General features: G+C 31.3%; 3 protein-coding genes across 6 annotated transcripts in view; all 3 read right to left on the reverse strand.

Annotated features, from left to right (window-relative positions):
• Positions 1-1,388, reverse strand: part of LOC105112960 (uncharacterized) — a 4,051-nt gene extending 2,663 nt beyond the window's left edge. The window contains exons 1-4 of the mRNA XM_011008899.1: positions 1,134-1,388; positions 854-970; positions 211-311; positions 20-91 (exon numbers count right to left, since the gene is read on the reverse strand). Of these exons, the coding sequence (XP_011007201.1) occupies positions 20-91; positions 211-311; positions 854-970; positions 1,134-1,388 (545 nt within the window). The remainder of the gene's footprint in view (positions 1-19; positions 92-210; positions 312-853; positions 971-1,133) is intronic.
• Positions 1,389-3,334: 1,946 nt separating this feature from the next.
• LOC105112954 (uncharacterized) lies at positions 3,335-7,094 on the reverse strand. Of its 2 annotated transcripts, none has more exons than XM_011008886.1 (5): positions 6,784-7,094; positions 6,287-6,443; positions 5,253-5,303; positions 5,013-5,105; positions 3,335-3,892 (listed from the first exon to the last, which is right to left on the reverse strand). In XM_011008886.1, the coding sequence occupies exons 1-5, from the start codon at positions 6,927-6,929 to the stop codon at positions 3,833-3,835; spliced, it is 507 nt and encodes a 168-aa protein (XP_011007188.1). In that variant the 5' UTR covers positions 6,930-7,094; the 3' UTR covers positions 3,335-3,832. The 2 variants fall into 2 exon arrangements, with proteins under 2 accessions (XP_011007188.1, XP_011007189.1); XM_011008887.1 differs by having other exon boundaries at positions 6,287-6,451; positions 6,784-6,858.
• Positions 7,095-12,132: 5,038 nt separating this feature from the next.
• Positions 12,133-17,950, reverse strand: LOC105112955 (CSC1-like protein At3g21620). Of its 3 annotated transcripts, XM_011008889.1 has the most exons (13): positions 17,500-17,950; positions 16,731-17,107; positions 16,241-16,387; positions 15,854-15,989; positions 15,468-15,569; positions 15,187-15,306; positions 14,930-15,010; positions 14,478-14,818; positions 14,131-14,376; positions 13,395-13,719; positions 13,019-13,252; positions 12,462-12,731; positions 12,133-12,412 (listed from the first exon to the last, which is right to left on the reverse strand). In XM_011008889.1, exons 2-12 carry the CDS (start codon positions 17,042-17,044, stop codon positions 12,474-12,476), a joined length of 2,304 nt encoding a protein of 767 aa, XP_011007191.1. In that variant the 5' UTR covers positions 17,045-17,107; positions 17,500-17,950; the 3' UTR covers positions 12,133-12,412; positions 12,462-12,473. The 3 variants fall into 3 exon arrangements, with proteins under 3 accessions (XP_011007191.1, XP_011007190.1, XP_011007193.1); XM_011008888.1 differs by having other exon boundaries at positions 12,133-12,731; XM_011008891.1 differs by having other exon boundaries at positions 12,133-12,731; positions 17,430-17,950.
• Positions 17,951-20,182: the final 2,232 nt, after the last annotated feature.

The following is a 20,182-nucleotide window of genomic DNA, read 5'->3' on the forward strand; positions in this document are numbered from 1 at the left end:
GGATTTTTTTTCAACACACCTATCGACAAAGCTTTTTGAAGAAGACATTAAATAGCTATATAAATAGCTGAAGTTGTACAAAGGAACACAGCTGCAAAGCAAACAACTATGAAGTGAAAAGAAGTGACAAAGGTAAACGAGATGCATGTTCTTGTTAAATTTTATGTAAAATATGCACAAGAAATCCATTTCGAGTGCATCAAAATGCACCTGTCTGAAAGGAGAACAAATCTTTGATTGGCAGGATCTTGGAGAGCTGCTAAAAGTAATAGCTTCTCTGCTTCTATCATACTCGATTCTCCCCATATCACCTGCAGCAAAAATATTGTGGGATGCATAAATTCGAATCTACTTTTATTTGAAAATCTTGAGGAAACGTGATTGGAAACGAAACCAAAATAATTAGTGAAAATAGAGTTAAAAAAAGAAACTGAGGACAATAGATTGAATTTAATGAGTACCTGAATACTATAGTTTAGTTGCTGACCATAAAAAAATGCAGACCTTGTTGTTGTTTCATTGAAGACAAAACCAGGTGTGGAATGAATATAAATAGAGAATTTCGCCGCATCAACATTCTGAAATACTCATCAAAATTATTTCCAAAATTATAAACTTCCATTTCATTCTTTTTATGAACACATGCAATTTCATTTTAATATATATATATCCTTGATTTTTACACTGCCATCCATTTTTGTCCTTTCGAACCATCATGATAACGATGCATAAATTCGAATCTACTTTCATTTGAAAATCTTGAGGAAACGTGATTGGAAACGAAACCAAAATAATTAGTGAAAATAGAGTTAAAAAAAGAAACTGAGGACAATAGATTGAATTTAATGAGTACCTGAATACTATAGTTTAGTTGCTGACCATAAAAAAATGCAGACCTTGTTGTTGTTTCATTGAAGACAAAACCAGGTGTGGAATGAATATAAATAGAGAATTTCGCCGCATCAACATTCTGAAATACTCATCAAAATTATTTCCAAAATTATAAACTTCCATTTCATTCTTTTTATGAACACATGCAATTTCATTTTAATATATATATATCCTTGATTTTTACACTGCCATCCATTTTTGTCCTTTCGAACCATCATGATAAACAAGAAAGAGATACAGACCTTGAAGAAGGAATCCCACAGAAAATCAAGGGGGAGGTCACGCCGAGCAAGAAAGAGAAAAGCGATTTTCGGTGTGCCTTCAAAATGATGATACCTTAAAGAGGGAGATGCATGAAAAGCAGGAGGATGTAGGGAAGGAAGCTTGACATGAGAGTGAAGCTTCAGAGAAGCAAAAAGACAGTATGACAAGAAAAAGAGGGCAATCACTATCTTGAAGCCAAACCAAAGGAGATGGCGTGGCTTTGATGATCTCATTTTTTTCATCATGTCATGGCTTACACTATGAAACTCCTTATACATTGTGTGAGTTTAGAGAAACAGATCGTACAGAGATGTATTAAAGGAGTGCTTTAAGTGTGAACTTTGAATAAGAGAGAGGAATATTTATTTAATAGCAAGAAAGTTGAAACTCCATGAAGAAGAAGCAGAATTGCCAAGGAAGTTCATCTTCTAACGTTTTTCCTAGATTTATCTTGAAAGAAACTATTAGAAAATTAATGGCAACAAATTATTACAAGGGAGCCGTTTGGCACACCTAAAACAAACCATAAAATGGGATTTCATTACTTCCTCATGACTCAAGAACACACACAAAAAAAAAAAGAAGGGAAAAGATGGTGAGCATGTTATACATGATTCATATCCTAAATGTTTATCCCACCAAGATAAAGAAATGGGCTTATTAGATTCTATTGGATAAAAAATGGAAATTAGAATATTAATATAATTAAAATAAATTATGAGTAAATAAAAAATTAACCTGAAAAAACTCTTACTTTGCATGTTTTATGAAACTCAAAATCCTTTATTCCACATGGAAAATATACAGATTTTCTTAAAAGTATATATACAATGGGAAGTTGAGAAGAAGTTAAAAATTAACAGTGGGACACCACAGCTTTTAAAAGAGAGAAGCCCCTAGCGAAGTGGATTTTCAGGTCTAAGCCACATGTACTCACTCGGCTCAACCCAGCCTCAGGCCTTCAACCACAAGCCCTGAGTCCTTGGCTTGGGTTTAGATTCAGCTTGGTTGTATAATAATTTCTTGATTTTTAAAGAATTCTTGTTGTCTAACTCGTTTTGTTTAGTCAGTTCATGAATAAATAGTCTTTCAATTCGTAAACAATTTTATTTTAAGTAAAAACATATATTTTTTAAAAAGAAATTGTCAGGTTTTTATCTATTTATAATGGGTAATTAAGATAAATGAAGAGACTTAATTATGTTAATTGCTAGAATTAATTATGTTAATTTTAAATTTTAGGCTCATTAGATATTATTTTGTTTGCGAAATGAGCTTTGAACTTAGATCAACAAGCATATTCATTCGGCTCCACTTAGCAAGATTTGAGTCTGGGCTTAGAACTCAATCCTAACTAGGTCTTGGGTTTATGTTTTAGCATGAGTATGCTTATAAAATAATTTTTTAGTTCATAAAAATTTATTTTTTCTAGTTTATTTTGAGTTTGTGTTTGCTATAAAAGATTTTTTACCTATAAAAAATTATTTTTTACGAGTTCAATTTGTTTTACCACGTAATGAATGAATAATTTGATTAGAAACTTTCTATTTCCTAAGAAAATTATTTTTAAGTAAAACTGTATGGATTTTAAAATAAAAAATTATCAGTTTTTTTCTGTTTATGATGGATAATTAATATAAAATGATAAAACTTAATTTTAGTAATTATCAAAATTAGCTGTCTACCAATTCTAATTAAAAAAAAACAGTATAAAAAAAAGGTTGAAAAGATTCTGTGTACTTTCCAATAACTCATTTGCCTTATTTTTTATAATTTTTTCAACTTGTTTTGCCTCTAATTATGGTTAATTTTTGCTGCCTTTTCTTTTGTTAGGTTCTGGTCCTTTGTTGAGAGACATTTTGATGGGTTTGTAGATGTTCAAAGGAAATGCATCATTTAAAAGTTAAATTATTTAAATCCTACACGAGTATAGGTGACCAGCATTTTAGTCTTAAAAACAAAATATTTAATCTTGACAACAAAATATTTCTTATACTAGTTTTAGTATAATGATTATTTTTTGTATTTGTTAGTACTCATGATAAGATCTTTGTTAATTCAAGAACAACCTTGAATATTCTATTATTACATGTCAGTATACATACTAGAATTTTATTTCAACTTTATTAAAAATTTGTGTACTTCTACCTTGTCTTATAATATTGAATGCGAACAAAACTAAACAATGGCAACCTCTAAAATATCACCAGTAGTTTCTGTCTGTTGCTTGGTTCAAGATCCAAGTCAGAAACACTATGCAGGAACCTTCTGGCTCAGATTTTTCTTCTGGTGATGTCCATAAAGGAAAGCACGTCCCTGTTCGCCAGTATGCTCTAGAGAAAAAGCACAATTACTATCAGTAGACCGTTACTAGCCTGCCTTTACTGCGACCAAATAAATCACCAGGTCGCCATGGAATCCAGCGGATAAATGAGCAGAAAAGCTCAACGCAGGGATGCCATTCTTTCCACCAAGTTTATTCTGGAAGCATTGTTTATTCATGAACGTACTTTCACATATATTACAAAATCCATAAAATCCCAATAATACGGGCATCACTCCCAACAACTGCATCTGTTTTCCCAACAATTGGAACTACAATATACAACAGCTCTTCCATTCTTCTTTGCTGGAATTGCTGCGGCGCCTGAATAATAAATGATGGAAACACAATCTGCTAATGAGTATTTCTCATCAGGTAGCCTACAATGAATCCCAGGATAGCTCCGGCTACAACCTGTCCAGAACAGTAAGCGGGTTATCTGCACCTGAACATCAAAGTCAATATATTTGACAAGCTTCTACCCGAACTGGTATTACTATAGCTATTTGACCCCCAGCGGGACAAATTTTTTTCTCTTAAATTGTATTTGTACATAAAAAATTGTATTGAAAGCAAAATTTTGAATAGTAGGCCTATAGTAAAATGTGAGAGGGTGAGCAATGGCATGTTCACAATGAAAAAGCCAAGCCTTTTAGATTTTTATTTATTAACTAGGCCCATGCTTTGTTGCGGGTTGTACCAAAATGTTTTTGAATGTAAAAAAAATGTGCAAATGATAGCCAAAATAATTGAAGAAATCAAGGAAAAGAATTAAGATGACTTGGCTTTAGAAAAATAATTAAAGGAAAAAACCGTGAGAGAATTCCTATTATAATCCATAGTTAACCTACCCGTGCTTCGCAAAGGGTCAAATAAAAAATTATCTTTATCATAAAAAAAAGTATTTAGGCACTATTACTGTTTTGATAAACTTAAGTAAACTAGGTTAGAGTTGACTTTTATATCACCCGATCAACTTACTAAAAACTTGATTTGACTTGAAAATTCCTGGCACTTGCATTTTAACATCTTTTGAACTGTCTTCAACTTTCAAGAAAGTTATCTTCCCTCAGCACTTAATGATAATGTATACGCCAAAACTTGGCTATCTCTTTATCAATAAAGCCTTCAAATAACAAAATTTGGTTTATAGACAGTTCTATCTACTTTCTGTCCTTGGGATACAAGGAAAATGCTCTTACTATATTTATGACCTTGCTTAAGTCTCCATCTCTCAATTCTCCTTTTCTTTCTCCTATATTTATTGTTCTTAATCTTGCTATTATAAGGCATTTCATATATTTTTTTTTTCCAGACATTTCCAACTTACTTTGTCTACAGTGAATAAAGAGGTACAGCGACAAGCCTTGCAATACCTAGTCAACTACAACAAGCATCTCATCCGGGTGATAATAATTTGACCATGGATTGAGTGAGTTTGAATTGTAGAATACACGAACCTTGAAGGAGAAAATGCAAGCATGAAAGAGAGAACTTGCTTGTTGAAACAAAATGCAGTAATCATGCAACAAACCTGAAGGTGAGTATGCCCAAGTAATTCACGCAGAGGTCTAACACTGGATAACGGGTGTTCTGGAGGAAACTCACAGACAATTTGGTTCAGCAACTGTAATAGGCACAAAAACACAACCATGTAAAGCAATACAAGCAACAAGACACCTATGAATGTGTCAAAATTCACTTGCAAGTTGCAATATTAGAAGCAAACAAAAAAAGCAGTCTAAGTTTACAAATTTGTGTCAAGATGACTTACTTCAGCTTGCCGACCAGCATGAAGTCTGACGCCTGAAGCATCATACATCACCTGCAGAAAATATAAAAGTCAATCATGTCAACACAGAAAAAGTAGCAGTTCCTAGTAATATATTTGGGTGAATCAAACTTCTTGATTAAAGAGAGATCAACAGAAAACAAAGAACACAAATGGCATTACAGCCCTATGAATTCTATAGTTAGTGTGAAATCATCCAGATCAAAAGCTGAATAATGCAGTTTAGATCATAAACTTCAGGTTTCTTGATGCAGCCCAGCTAAACCAGCTTTTAAGGCTGCCCAATAACAATCCACTAAAACCTAGATATTAGAATACGAAATTATATATGGAATCTTGCTACATATTTTGGCCTATAGCATCTTGGGATTGCAAAATTCTCTTGATTAAGAGACTTGCGAAGGGAAATCAACAAATATCTTCACTTGGAGAGTTTGCAGTGTCTATCAATGAACTTTCCACCGCCTCCAATCAATTATTCTTAGGATCTTCCTCACATAGCCAAGATTTTTTTACCCTCCTTTTTGGTTGGAAGCTATTGAAGTAAGTCATCATGGCAGCCACAATAAAATAAGTTTATAGCATTTTACGTCAGTAGTGCCAACTATATAAACCTTTTAGCAAAACATACAACATAGTTTGATCCCTGAATGAAGCACAAAACAAGTTAAAGTAGAAATGCACCCATTTCATCACCAAATATGCATTTCAAGCATGAAGAAAAGGCATGAATTCGTTTCACACCACTAAAATTTCCTATAAACCTCCAAGAAGTAAAGATTTTTTTACTGAAAATTTTACTAAAACTTCAAACTAACCCATCTGAGTGATTCTAATTCAAATCAGTACAAAGAGGGGGGAAAAAGCATTTTAAACTAATCAAGTTCTGAAGAAGGTTGAACGACAATGTTGGCAAAATTTATCCAAAACAGCAAGCAATCAACCCACATCACCACAGCGGGAATAGGTATAATACAAGCGAGCAAACACCAAGGGGTGAAAAAAAAGAGACTCACAACACAGGCCAAGACAACAACAATGGCAAAAGCAGGCGAACCCGTCCCTTCTTGCAGACCTATAGCCACTGCTAGAGCTGTGACAGTTGCAGAATGTGAAGATGGCATTCCACCAGAATCAAGCATTCTTTTAGAATCCCATCTCTTTTCTTTAAACCTGAGCATCTAGGACAAAAATGCTGAAAATTTGAGCTACATGATATATCTTAAACTCAACAAATTAATTACAGACACAAGACAAAGTCATATTTATCCAAGTTCATATCCTTTTATCTCTGCCTTTGCAAAATGGACGGTACAATCCCTATGAAGGGTGGCATGGGGAGAAAAATAAAACCCACTTAAAAGGAGAGAGATAATGAAAAGGGAAATCTTTAGATTAACAGATTTTGATCCTTTAATCTTCAATAAAATAAAATAGCTTGAAAAAAAATCAAATGAAATTGGGATGGGTCCTTTTGATAAAAAGAAGAGAAGGGGAGGGGAAAGAGAATGACCAGGTGGTGAAGAGCTTGAGGAATTGAGCGAGAGCGAAGGACAGCAAGGCAGAGAAGAGAGGAAGGTTGTACGGTAGCATTGCGGACGACGATGAAGAAGAAGACGCCGTCGTCGTTTGAGGCCCAGCTCTTCCTCCAACCTCCATTCTTTGCCCAGTGTTTTTGATTCAATTATTTAGACGATCTATCCCGATAGCCTGTCTTTCTATCTCTTCGTATTTGCAGAATCTTCCTCCTCTCTCTCTCTAGACTTGGGGAGGAAGGGAAGGATGAGAAATAGGGATGAAAGAGGGGGGAAGAAGTTCGGTTGTTAATGCACTGGACGGTTTTTATTATTATTATTATTTTGAATATTAATTGCGGTTGTTAATGCGAGAAACTGGACGGTTTTTATTATTATTATTATTATTATTATTTTGAATATTAATTTGTTGGCATGTCATGCTAAATCCACCTAATAGAAAATTATAATAATTGGTTAGGTCAAATTCATAGCTAATTTTATGATTATTTTTTCATTAAATTAATTTGATTGTAACTTTAACTTTCTTTGACTATATATTAAAAAGATGATGCTACACAGTCCAAACGTCTCATCTTCTCACATTTTTCTTTGCCGTCTCCATTCCTTATAGCCAATATGTTGTCCACTTATTAATAATAATAATATAAAAAAATTAAAGTAAATGTATGGGCTTAGCCTTTTTTATTTTTGACCAGGTGCATAGACTTTAATTTTTTTTTCTTTTAGTTTGAATCTTAATCAATTCTCTCTCTCTCCCTCTCTCTCTTATTTTTGTTTTATGAATTGATTAGTTTATTTTTTTTAATAATTAATTTTGTGAATTGTTTCTATAATTTCATAATACTTCAAAAAAATTATTGTAATTTATCTTTAAACTTTTTTCTCTTAAATTTTAGATCAATAAGTTTTATTTGGACAATGCATTTTTTAAAATGAAATCAAATGTATTTAGAGACCAAAATTAACTTCTAAGATAATTTTTTTAAAAAAAATTAAAATAAAAAGAATAGTTGAAGTAAAATATTTGTATACGCATTTATCTTTTACTTCTTAAAAGGAAAATCAACTTTTCGCTTTAGTCTTTAATTAACATTAATAATAATTATTTATTTATTAATTCATATATTTTTCAATTTATTCTATTAAATATAGATGTCATCTTTCATTTCTCAATTAAAAAAATAATATCATAAAATACATTTATAACACTGAAACATTCTTATTTTGCATTAAAAATTAAGTTGGAAATTGACCCAAATAGAAAATAACCCAAGAAATATTGCAAGAATAGACAACACAAAATTATACCGAGTAAGGTCAACATACAAAAACTCTAATTTAAAATTTTATTACTGAATATTTTTCTTTGAATATTCTTCAAATAGTATACCTTTCAAAGAGATTTACAACTCCTTAAATAAAATTAAAAACTAACCTAAACAATTAGGAAAGCAAAAAATAAAGAAAAAGTAATAAAAGTACTAAACAAACTAAAAAAATAAAATTGTTATGCATAATATTTAATTTCCTAAGGTACGTAGGACAAAATAAAAATAACTAGAAAAATAAATAACTTTTCTAAAAATATTCTTTGTTGTTCAAAAAATTCACATATAAAAAGATAATTAGATAAATGAGCCTATTTATTTCATTTATTATCATGCAAATATATAAAAGCTTGATAATCATGCAATTATTATAAAAGCTAGTATGGTTAGTATGCAAATATATAAACTTGTAGAAATATAAAGAGAAAATCCTAGCATGCAAACTACACAGGTATTCAAATTACACTTAAATAAAATTGGTTAGAGTACTTCCTTGTTGAAGTTCTTAGAATATATCCAATATAAAATTTTATTGTTGTTAAGAATTAATCATTTAATTTTAAAGCTTTATTACTTTTTATTTGATGTAAAAAACTTTATTTAATAAGCTTCCAAGGATTCCAACAACTCCTTTTTATTTAGGTACACTCTTAACAAGATCTAATGAACTTAAATGAATAATATTCAATATCTTTCTATAAAAACCAAATATAAGCCCTAGAATATGAAAAATGAATAAAAGAACTAGACCTAGAAAAAACAACAACAAATAGAGAAAAGAATTCAAGAATTTCATTCATCCATTTCCACTCATCCAAAACACTTATTTATAGGACTTGAAAACCAAAAAATTAATACTAATAATTCATGAATGTTTATTAATTATGATCGATGTTCATAATTCATAAATTTCTTATAATTCTTGAATATTCATAATTTATGAAATAATTCATGAATGTTTAAATTCATGAAACATATTCACCAATATTCATAAAAACAAAATAATGAATATTCATAGTTCATGAATTACTCATAATTCATGAACCAATTCATGAATTTTAAATTCATGAAATATATATGAATTACTCATAATTCATGAATTTTAAATTCATGAAATATACTCATGAATATTCATAGAAAAATTTCATGAATTAATAATAATTTATGAATATTTATAATTCATAAAATAATTCATGAATGTTTATAGTTCATAAATTACTCATAGTTTATGAGTATTTATAATTCATAAAACAATTCATGAATGTTAATAGTTCATGAATTTATTCATATAACTTAATTGATATATTGGTTCATGTACAAGATATTTTAGAGACTTAAACGAAATTATTAGTCAAACAAGGACTTAAGAGCAAAATATTTTATCGTTAACCAACTCAAGTCCAAACTAATGAATAAGTCCATAAGTTCATAACTCAATCTATAAACTATTTTGGATTTGAAAATTTTACTATTCAAAGGTTTATTGAGAACAATTTTTTATTCACCTTTAATTGGTTTTTTAAAAAACATGTTAATATTCCAATTAAAAATAGTTATGTTAGATCACAAACTTCAACATGTTTTTAACATTAAATGTGAGTGGATGTCACCTTAAAAGACCCTTTATATATTTTATAAACCAATTCTAGTAGTTTTTTTTATTAAAAACATCATATCTGTCACAGATATCCTCTCTAATAACATAACAAATCTTAGCATTCGCAAAAGATTTAGAAATTTGCTTCACAATTTTTATATAAAGTGTAAAAATATAAACTTTAACCTTATCAATTACAAAATTCTCTTCCAACATATATGAGGCACATCATTTGTAATGTGCTTCATGAAAGATATCTTTGGAACCATAACTAACTTGGTTCCTTTCCTATGAACATTATAAATAAAAGATTTTGCATCTAAATATTTTCCTTCAACATCATTCTAATCAAATTTTGGTGTTGATTCCAATTGGCAAAGAAATTAAAATTATAAAAACTTTGAGTTTCAAAATCATATTCATCCTGATTAAGAAGTTCTCAAAATTAGTCATGGATCCATGATTATTCTTCTCACGATCATTTAGCCTCCTTACCTTCATCAATTGACGAGTTAATTTTGCAATCTATCTTCACGTGTCTTTTATCATCAATCCTGAACACCTCTTTTCAATTTTATAATTTATATTTACATGTCTTCTATCACTAGTTCTTAAACATCTTTATTTTAAAATTAAAAATAAATTTACTTTGTTAACTTGAAGAAAATGGATATGGATTTATATATATAAAAAAGTAGAGTATGTAGAATTGAAGATGACAAATTGGACTTAATTACCAAAGTTAACATGACGATAAATTAATTTTTTCCTCTGTATCTTTAAAATATTACTCATTCATATTTTTTATGAGATTAAATGAGGAAGTATGGTTGTGACATTTTTACTATGGACATCTTAAATTAAGCAGATCGAGAATTCCACATCAAAAAAATATGGTGGCATGCATTTCTAAAATTTCAACTCCTTCTCAAGTTTGTGAAGAATTTGTTATTAGTAAACATTGGAGCTTGTTCATTATGATATTTAAGGGTCAATAACTTCATTTTTTTATTAGAGATAAATATATAATCACCTTTTTTATGATTATAGTAAGGAAATTTAGGTTTATTTTGCAAGAAAAAGCTAAAGCTTTCTAAGCTTTTTAAGAGTTATAAAACACTTGTCAAGAATGAAGCTAGTTAACTAATAAAATATTTTTAAACATATCGTGATGAAGAGTATATCTTACAAGAAATTACAAATTATTGTCAAACCTGTGGAATCAAGAAGCAACTTACCGTAGTCAATACTCTGTAACAAAATGATGTTTATAAAAAGAAGAATCACACTATTATGGATATGATGCAATGTCTTTTAACAAAGAGTGGCCCACCAAAATCTTATTGGATTTAAGTACTAAATTGAACTATTTATGTTTTGAATAGAAGTTTTAGACTTATCGTTCAAGATAAGATACTAGAGGAAGCTTGGAGTAGATAAAAATCGACGATTGATTATTTTATAATTTTTAGATGCATTACTTATATTCCAGATCAAAAGAGGAAAAAGCTTGATGATAAGAGAAAAAATACATTTTTCTTGCTATTGGTGATTATTTAAAAGCTTATAAACTATATAATTCTAACACCAATAAAATTATTACTAGTCGTAATGTTATTTTTTAGCAATGATGATGTTAAACAAAATATTCTAGTAAATTTAAATTATAAAAATAATGAAAAAAGAGGAAAGCTTATAAATAAAGCATCACAACGAGTAAATGATCAAAGCACACTACCACACTTAATAATCAAATGTCATAACAAGTTAGAAAAAGGCCTGCATGATTGACTAATAATAGATTGATCTACTTATTTTGCTATATTATCAGAATATGATTCTATAATTTTGGAAGATGTCGTTAAAGAAACAAAGTGGTAAAATGCTACGAATAATACAATTGATGTCATTAAGAAAAACAATACTTGAAAGTTGATATATCTTTCAAAAAAACAAAAGATCATTAGTGTAAATTCGATGTATAAGATAAAATTAAAAAAAAAAATAATAAGGTTAATAAATATATAACATGTTTGGTAGCTTAAAGGTTACAAGCAAGAATACAACAAGAGTATAATATCTATTACATATAAATTTTTGCTGCAATTATTAGGCATGATATAATAAAATTATTTATTGCTTTGATAGCTCAAAATTCATGTTCTACTTGGGATGTAAAACAATCATTTTTACATGAAGATGATAGCCTCCTATTGCTAAAGTAAGTGTTTAAAAACTTTAATATAAAATATGAATTATTAATTATTAATCAAGATTTTAGTGTAAATAGAAAATCTCGATAAAAAAAGGATTTGCATTGGACTAGTTAATTATAATATTTATTAAATTATGATAGGTAGAGGTGTAATCCCATTTAAATAATTTAATGTGTATGTGTATGTAGAATTAAGAGAGTTGAATAGGAAACTGAGTGTACTTCAGTGTTTTCAACTATTGTTCAACAAATATTCCTACTAGGAACTACAAGCAAAATTATGACAAATGCATGAACAAATTATTCTGCTCAACCTTTTAGCTGTTGCCATCAAACTAAAGCCAACCTAATATAAACCAGACGTAGAAACTAAAATTTTCTCAACATCTCTCTCTAGTTGTTCCTATTTCACATTTGTGTTCTTCTGCACGGCTCACTCTCTCTTCTTAGCCTGCTATCCCATGCACAATCTCTTCTGAGCTCAGCCAGCTTAATTTTCCAAGGACTCGCGTTTACACACGAGTTTCAAAGTAGTGGATAATCCTGAGCTTCAGGCTGGGAGGATGCAGCTGAGCCGTGTTTACTTGGCAATGGTGTATTCCTTCGAGACTGGCGCTTTGTTGGGACCAGATCAGGTTCTTTCTCAAACTCTTCAGGCGCTTCATCGCTGTCACTATCGTCTTCGCCTTTAAAAACTGGGTGGATGTAAGCGTTTTGAAGGAAGCTTTTCAAGTTCAGTTTGGGCTCTCTGGCTCGTTCCAATGTATCTTTCATCATTGCTTCCTGCAAAACAATGGTCATGGCAGAAAAGGTGAAGATGAGATTATTCAAGCCGGGGAAATTAACACCAAACGATGACGATATAAGAACACTGAAATAAAGATGGTAAGTGCTCACACAGAGCATTAAAGCATTATATTATGATAAAAGGAATTTGAACAGGCAAAACATGCCAGGAGAATTTTTGAGATTTATACAACAGAAACTGGTTGTATTATTCTGTTTCAGAAATCTGGAAAAGAGAAAAAGGAAAAACAAAGGGAGAAGATGAACCAAGCATGCTATGTTACCTGCAATGGATATCTAACAAAAGCAGGTTCATAACGGCCTTTGCAGAACAAATGGAACCATATTGTCAATACTGGGAGTGCAATGAGCAACGGTGTTGACTGAGCCGCTTCTTTTGTGCTTAACAATCCCATTAGCAGCAGCTGTGAGACAATTACTGCAACTATGATGCGTCCATGGACATCAGGCCAGAATGCTGCAGCACTCTCATACTCCTGATTGTAAACATTTATAATCTACAATTTAATGCAGCAATCTATTTTCAGTGAGGATCCCCGCAAGCCAATAATGTAGTGCTTGTTAATGCATACTGCGGAAACACAACACATGCATAACTGTAGTTTGAATGACAATTCTGGATGTGATTCAGGTTTTTACCTGATGACGATACACAACAAATGCGAGGGCAAAGAATACTATAATGAAAGGAAGTAAGATGGGCGACACCACAGCATAAACAAGGCCAAGTAAGAAATAAAGTTGTATTTGTGGTTCCCCCGTGTTGAAACCAAGAGTTCCTGGATCCATCGCCTCTTCCATATCCTTCTCGGTCTTCACCATGAAAAACATCTTCAGGTGATAGATTATCAAGGGTTTCAATCTTAAAATCTCCCCAGCAACTCCAGCCCACCCATCAACCATGATGTAAGTTATGAAGAAAGTTGCTTTCATAGGTATGGACACTCCGATTGTCTTTGGTATTCTGCAAACATTGGATTAAAGTGTCGAGTAAAAATAAGACTCGTAGGTAATTATGGAATGATTGAATTGCGAGAAATGTATGAAGCAAAAGTTTAAAGATTATCAGACTCGGAGCGTCTACTAAAAGCTCACCACATACACTTCGGAAGGTCCAATTTGTACTTACCCAACATGGGATTACATAAAATCCCCTTGCATGCATGGATAAAACAACCAAACACAAAACAAACAGCAGAACTAAAAATTTAAAGTGAAAAAGGTAGTGAATCAAGCTTTATAAGTGATCTTTTCTAACTCCAGCAGCTAATGCACAAAGCGCACACAAATAAATGTCGAGCTGCATCGAAAGAACAATTTCGAGTGCTGCATACGCTAATATATTGGAAACATTGAGAATATGAGAACAACATACTCAGTTGCAGACTGGTGGATAAAATTATCCAGTTGTTGAAAAGCAGTTCCGGTGATTATGCTTCCGAGAAATACATTAATGAACTGGAAGATATAATATCTAGCCGCAGATCTCCTCTCTAGGCCTGATATGCTAATGAATCCCTCAAATTTAGACATTAGCATCAGTATGGAGGGTAGAAAAATAAGAAATATCTTCAAAGCAATTCCAGGAAGGAAACCTTGAATGAATGATTTTATCACTTTCCTGCATGAAATAATTAAATGTCATGCAGCTGTGAACAAACAAATGATGAACACAGGTATATCTAATTAGAATAAAGTCAACCCTGAGAAGAAGATACTCACATTTCAATTATAGGTTTCAGGAACGGGAGTGCTTTCTCAATTCCTTCAATGTTTGCAAGGGACTGTACAAATGCAATGGGAACCATAAAGAAGAAAGTAAGGAAGAAAAATGCGACAGCGATAACGAGCCTTCTTAGTGCCAGTGAAACAAATGGAATAGCGAGGTTGTCCCAGTATACATCACGGGGTTCAGGAGCCCACTCAGTCAACCACATAGTTGGATTTCTGGATTGTTGTGTTTGTGCACAAACAGCAGCTCCCCATCGAGTTTTGAAGGAAACAAATGCTGCTGGCATGATTGCCTTGGGATTGTTCACAATCTCGTCTCTCTCTAAGGAGATCTAGCCATTATTAATTTTGAGAGAACATATGGTTAATTGCTTGCATCAAGATTGACTACCTCAACTAAGTTCATATTATCACCATGAAGTTAATTGTGAAGTACCACTTACTTCTCTGGACAGTCTCTCAATCTCAGATGTATAGTGATCAATTGCATCCACCCTAGTCCCGAAAAGGCCAAGAAAACCAGTCTGCTCAATGAAAAATAAATTTGGCACTACCTGTTAGTGATTAGAATCTGAAAAACATTTTCTTATACTTTGTCCTGTAAATTGAGTGTAGAAGCACTACATCTGGAAAGGCATAAAAACCAGGTAAAAAAACCAAAAACTGGTGACTTCAATAGGATGTCATCAGCAATGATTACCTTGAGGGAGGGCATTCTGGATTTGTTTCTTGAATATTTGATTTGATAATAGTCAAGCCAGTTCTTCATCTTTTTCTTCTTGTTGACTAGGTGAGAAAGTTGATTAGCATTGTAGACAACCTGGAAGAAAATGTTAAAAACAAGAGAAAAAAAATCATAACATGATTTAACTACCCAGAACAGTTTTTTGGGCCAGAATAGGTGACAGAAGAGATTGAAGGTAAAGCAAAGCTATTTCATGAAAATGTTTTTCCCGTTTGTTATCAAATAAAAGAGCAAACCTGGTAAGTGAGATAATCATTAGGATGGTTGACTAGGAAAAAATGCTCCACGAGTTCACTAACCGATTCATCAGCATCTGGGGGCACATTTCTAACCAGTACCTGTACCAAAGTACATTACTTCACCAATGAGGAACTGGAAGAAAAGAGTTACTAAGAGTGCTCAAAGGAGATCATCAATTTATTTTTTCTGGAAGAATATGCATCCATGTGTCAAATCAAAGCATGGTTGCGGCATGCATCTAGCAGCATCTGATTGGCCCTGAAGATGTTCTAAGTCCTCTATATCTTTAATTGATGGTAAACATCCAACCTTGATTTCATGCCACCTTCTTGATTAGTACTGTAGTGCTCTAAAGAAATAGCATTAGCAGAATTGCTCTTACTGTAAATTGATCAGGACGTCGTTTTTCTGATGCAAGAAAATGCAACCTCATTTTAGCCACTATCTCATACTCTTTTTTTAGCACATAGCATGTCCAAAAGGTAGAGGCATAGGCCATCACCAAATGGGTCCAGAATCTGCAACCAAAATTATACGTTGAGAATTCAAACCTACTCTGCGAGCAAGAAATTCTATTGAAGAAACAAATGCAGTAAATTTCATTATTGAAAGGAAAAGGCTATTAAGTGAAAAATCGGCCTAGCTCTTATATATATTGCAGACAGTTCGCAATTGTTAAAGAACTGTTCAACATTAGACTAAAATATTTTTAAAACTTGATTTAAAAGCAGAAAAGATAACAAACGAATTGACAAAAGGTGTTGCATACCTGTTTGATCCTGTCGGTATATTTGAAATAGAGAGCTTATCTAAATCACTGTAAGTCAAATTAGAACGCTCCAAAGTGCTATTTGTCCAGTTAACTGGCACCAGGATAGTGAAGGCCAGGAATGCAATAGGAACAAAAATCTTAAGCCTGCATTTAAGAGGAAATAAAAAAGAAGAGTAAGTCTGTGAGAATAAAGGCTATACAAGTCAATAATATGTGAAAGGGTGGACTAACAGTTCGTGATTGGGGCAGCATCATTCATAAAATCAGAGTAAACCTAGCAAACCTCCTAGGAGCTCTCTGGCTTTGACTGATGAACAGTGACAAATGAGTATATGTGAACATTTTCAAGGTTAGGTGAAGAGACTCGAGCGAGACATTTCAAGACATCAAAATACCAATTTCAATCGAAATTAGACCACATATCCATCACATGCAAATCACACAAAACGCATAACAAAAATAGAATAAAATAACTATCAGATCATACCCTATCAGGTAAATCCTCAAGTAAACAGCGGAGTCCAATCCAGCATGGTCAATGAGCTCAGGTTCCGGCATATGTAGTGCCGCAGGCATCCAGTTGAGAAACCTCACATATGACCTGAAGTCCAAATTGACAAACTTGCCAACAAAGGCCCCAGTGCCGAAAGGACTGCTCCTTAACCCCTTGATATACCATTTGGGAAAGTAGACCCTATCATTGACCGGTTGAATCCGGAGAATTGCAAATGCGAAGAAGAAAGCAAACGCAGTGAGTATGTTAATAGCTGCTGCTACTCCTATATCACTCAGTGTCGCCATATGTTTTCTGTCTATCTATCTATCCACTTCACCTGAAACAGACAATAATGTATCTTCCGATCCCTGCATCAAAGGACAACCTTTGTAGTGTTCAAATTCATTGCAGCAAATCAATGTACAGATTAAAATCAGAGTAAAAGGGAGGAAACAAGGTTTTCAGTCACATGAAAATCAAGCCACCGACAATTATCTGGAATCTCAAAATCAAGGGGCTTACAAAGTCTTTAATTTTCAAAATTTTCAACCCCCATATGCCAGACAATAGCAAACACTAACACGAAATTTCCAGTAAGAACTCTTATCTCTCTTTCTTTCATCCCTACATAATTTCTTAGCAACCAAACACACACCTATAATTAAATAACAAAAAATCACACTGCAGTACCAGCAGCACCGTAAAGAAATCAAAGCAAAATAGTGTATGTTTCTAAGGATCCAAACTTGTGGTTGGTTACCTTTGAAACACTGCAGCGCTGTGGAAACGAGAAAACGTTCGCGTTTGAGTGAGCAATGCAAGAGGGAAACAGAAGAAACGTACGTACTTCACAAAGTCTTGAACCAGTAGTAGTATTATTGGTTCCTTCTCTCTCCCAATTTTGTGTGTATCATCATCTGGTTGCCTACTTGTCGTGATCGTCCAAAAAGCTAACTTAAGAGTATTATCACTGTCATTGCACTTTCTTCGCCTTCTCTTTTCGTTTTCCTCTTATATATATATATATGGAAGAAACAGACGCGAGCACAATGTCTATGTCTGTGTCTGTGTGAGAGATAGTATAAAAGAGAGGGAGGAACAGAGGAGGTGGTGTCTTGTCTTAAACTCTCCTCTTGACGTTACAAAATACAAAGAGCGTCGTCTAGGGTCATTTTCAACTGCTTTTTTCTTTCTTTTTTTGAAGGAGGAATAGAATGGGGAAAGTGGGGGGGTGCCACTGCCGGTGCCGACGCGGCTTTTGGAGGTTAGGTGATTAAAGATTAGGCAGGTGACAGCGATGGATCTATAACGGCTACTCCTTCCTAGCCATGCCATGCCATGGCATGTATGTTTTTCAAAGTTACTAATAAATTATCCATTAATTAATTGATGTTGACATAATTTACTGTTATTTATGGTTTTAAATACGTTTATAGCATACAGTGCCTTCGTTGTTTTTATGTTAATGGACCGTTGGGTTTACTCATTTTAATTGTTTTTTCTTTTTTGAAAAAAAAAAACTCTTTTTTGCTAGTGAAATTTTACTATACTACATGAGAAATATTAGAACAACAGTATACAAATTTCAAATAAAAAAATTAATCCGCCAAATATCATTTCAATCAATCATTTAAAGTGAAAAAAATTATTTTTACATCTTAAAAATATTTTTAAAAAAATTAATTTTTTATTTTTTATTTTAAATTAATATTTTGTTCTATTTTCAAATCATTTTAATATGTTGATATCAAAAATAATTTTTTTAAAATAAAAAATACTATTTTAATGTATTTTCAAGTGAAAATCACTTTGAAAAATAACTGCTATTATATCCTCAAACAGACAACGATTAAAAAAGTATTTTTTTAGAACTATATAAAATAAATTTTTTATTTTTTAAAATTTATTTTTTATCTCATTAAAATGATTTAAAATATATTAAAAAATAAATTTTATGTAAACAAAAATCTATTTGAAAACTCAATTCTAAAATAATTTCATTACACCACACGAATCAGGTGTGTTTGGTATTATGGTAACTGTTGTAGTTTGAAAAAAATTATTTTATAAAAAGTGTTTTTGGTTGAGGTTGATTTGATATTTATATATGTTTGATTAAAATTGTAGTTGAAATTAAGATTGAACAAAAAGTAGTTTAATGTGTTTGGTTAATAATACTTTTGAAATTGAGATTATAAAATAATTTTTAAAAATATATATTAATATTGATGGTTTTTAATTTAAATATTATATATTTAACTATTGTTATTACATTATAAAATAAATAAAACTTTATATAAAATATTTTTTATTGTTCCATTAAACTATCTATAATTCCATCACTTATGAAATACATCAGATAAGGACTACAATTTTTTTAGTTTCTTAAGCGCGCAACAGCATCGGAATAAAATTGGAATTGCGATCAAATTCTGCAAATATTACGTCATTAAACGATCTTTGTTTAATTTATGTAATGTTATTGAATAATATAACGATTTTTGTTTAATTTATGTAGTGTTATTGAATAATATTAAACACTAATTTTTTTTTTGAATAAAACACAATTAAAAAATAAAAAATCATTTTTTATTTTTTATTTTATTGGGTTGGATCCGATTCAATACATATTGAACTTTGAACCAACCCAGGTCCTACCAAAACCGATTTAACTAGAACAATGGAGTTGGTTACACTATTTATACTAATTGCATTTTTCACTGAATAATGCAATTAGCATGAACAGGTTATTATACTGTTCATGCTAATTACACTGTTCAGTAAACAGTGCACAAGAAGCAGCAATTACTTATTATTTTTTTTTAGGTTTCAAACATAAAAATATTGTGAGATTCATGAATAGTAAATTATAATTTTTCCTTTACCAAATAGATTGTATTTGCTTTTTAAACAAAATACAAACATAATTTCTTAAACAAACTCTACCAAAATCATAACAATAATTATTTTTTTTCTTTGTAATTTGAACAAGGTGAGAAATAGAAAGAAAATTGGTGGGTAAAGAGTCAAAATGATATCATTTTTTTTCTTTCCATTTGTTTAGAAATCCTCAGGTCACATGCCAAGACTGACAATTCAAATCATGTTTTAAACTACCTTTCAAGTTTCAATCCTAAATTTGCGGGCATTCATGATAAATTATATCTGGCGTTCAAAACCTAGAAAATAGGTGGATTGTATGAAATATATGTTTAGTTATGCCTTTTATAATATTTTTTAATTAAAATTATTTTTGTTTTTGTTTTAACATCACATGTTCAAATTATCAAAAATTATATAAAAATATTAATTTAATTTTTTCTAATAAAAATAATTTTAAAAAAACTTTAAAAAATAAATTAAAACACATTAATAATCAGACTCTAAGCTTATAAAAAAATGTTTAAAACAGTGGTAATGAATGTTTTTTTTTGTATTTTTTA

The sequence above is a fragment of the Populus euphratica genome, unplaced genomic scaffold, assembly GCF_000495115.2.
Source record: "Populus euphratica unplaced genomic scaffold, PopEup_1.0 scaffold380.1, whole genome shotgun sequence".
NCBI classification, from domain to species: domain Eukaryota; kingdom Viridiplantae; phylum Streptophyta; class Magnoliopsida; order Malpighiales; family Salicaceae; genus Populus; species Populus euphratica.

Coding starts and splice junctions, on each gene's coding strand:
- LOC105112954 (XM_011008886.1), bottom strand. CDS start 6,929: ATGGAGGTTGGAGGAAGAGCTGGGCCTCAAACGACGACGGCGTCTTCT. Junction 6,444..6,783: donor CTCAAGCTCTTCACCACCTG/GTCATTCTCTTT, acceptor CTAGATGCTCAG/GTTTAAAGAAAAGAGATGGG. Junction 5,106..5,252: donor ATGCTGGTCGGCAAGCTGAA/GTAAGTCATCTT, acceptor TGCCTATTACAG/TTGCTGAACCAAATTGTCTG.
- LOC105112955 (XM_011008889.1), bottom strand. CDS start 17,044: ATGGCGACACTGAGTGATATAGGAGTAGCAGCAGCTATTAACATACTC. Junction 15,307..15,467: donor ATGATTATCTCACTTACCAG/GTTTGCTCTTTT, acceptor ATTTTCTTCCAG/GTTGTCTACAATGCTAATCA. Junction 13,720..14,130: donor ATCCACCAGTCTGCAACTGA/GTATGTTGTTCT, acceptor CAATGTTTGCAG/AATACCAAAGACAATCGGAG.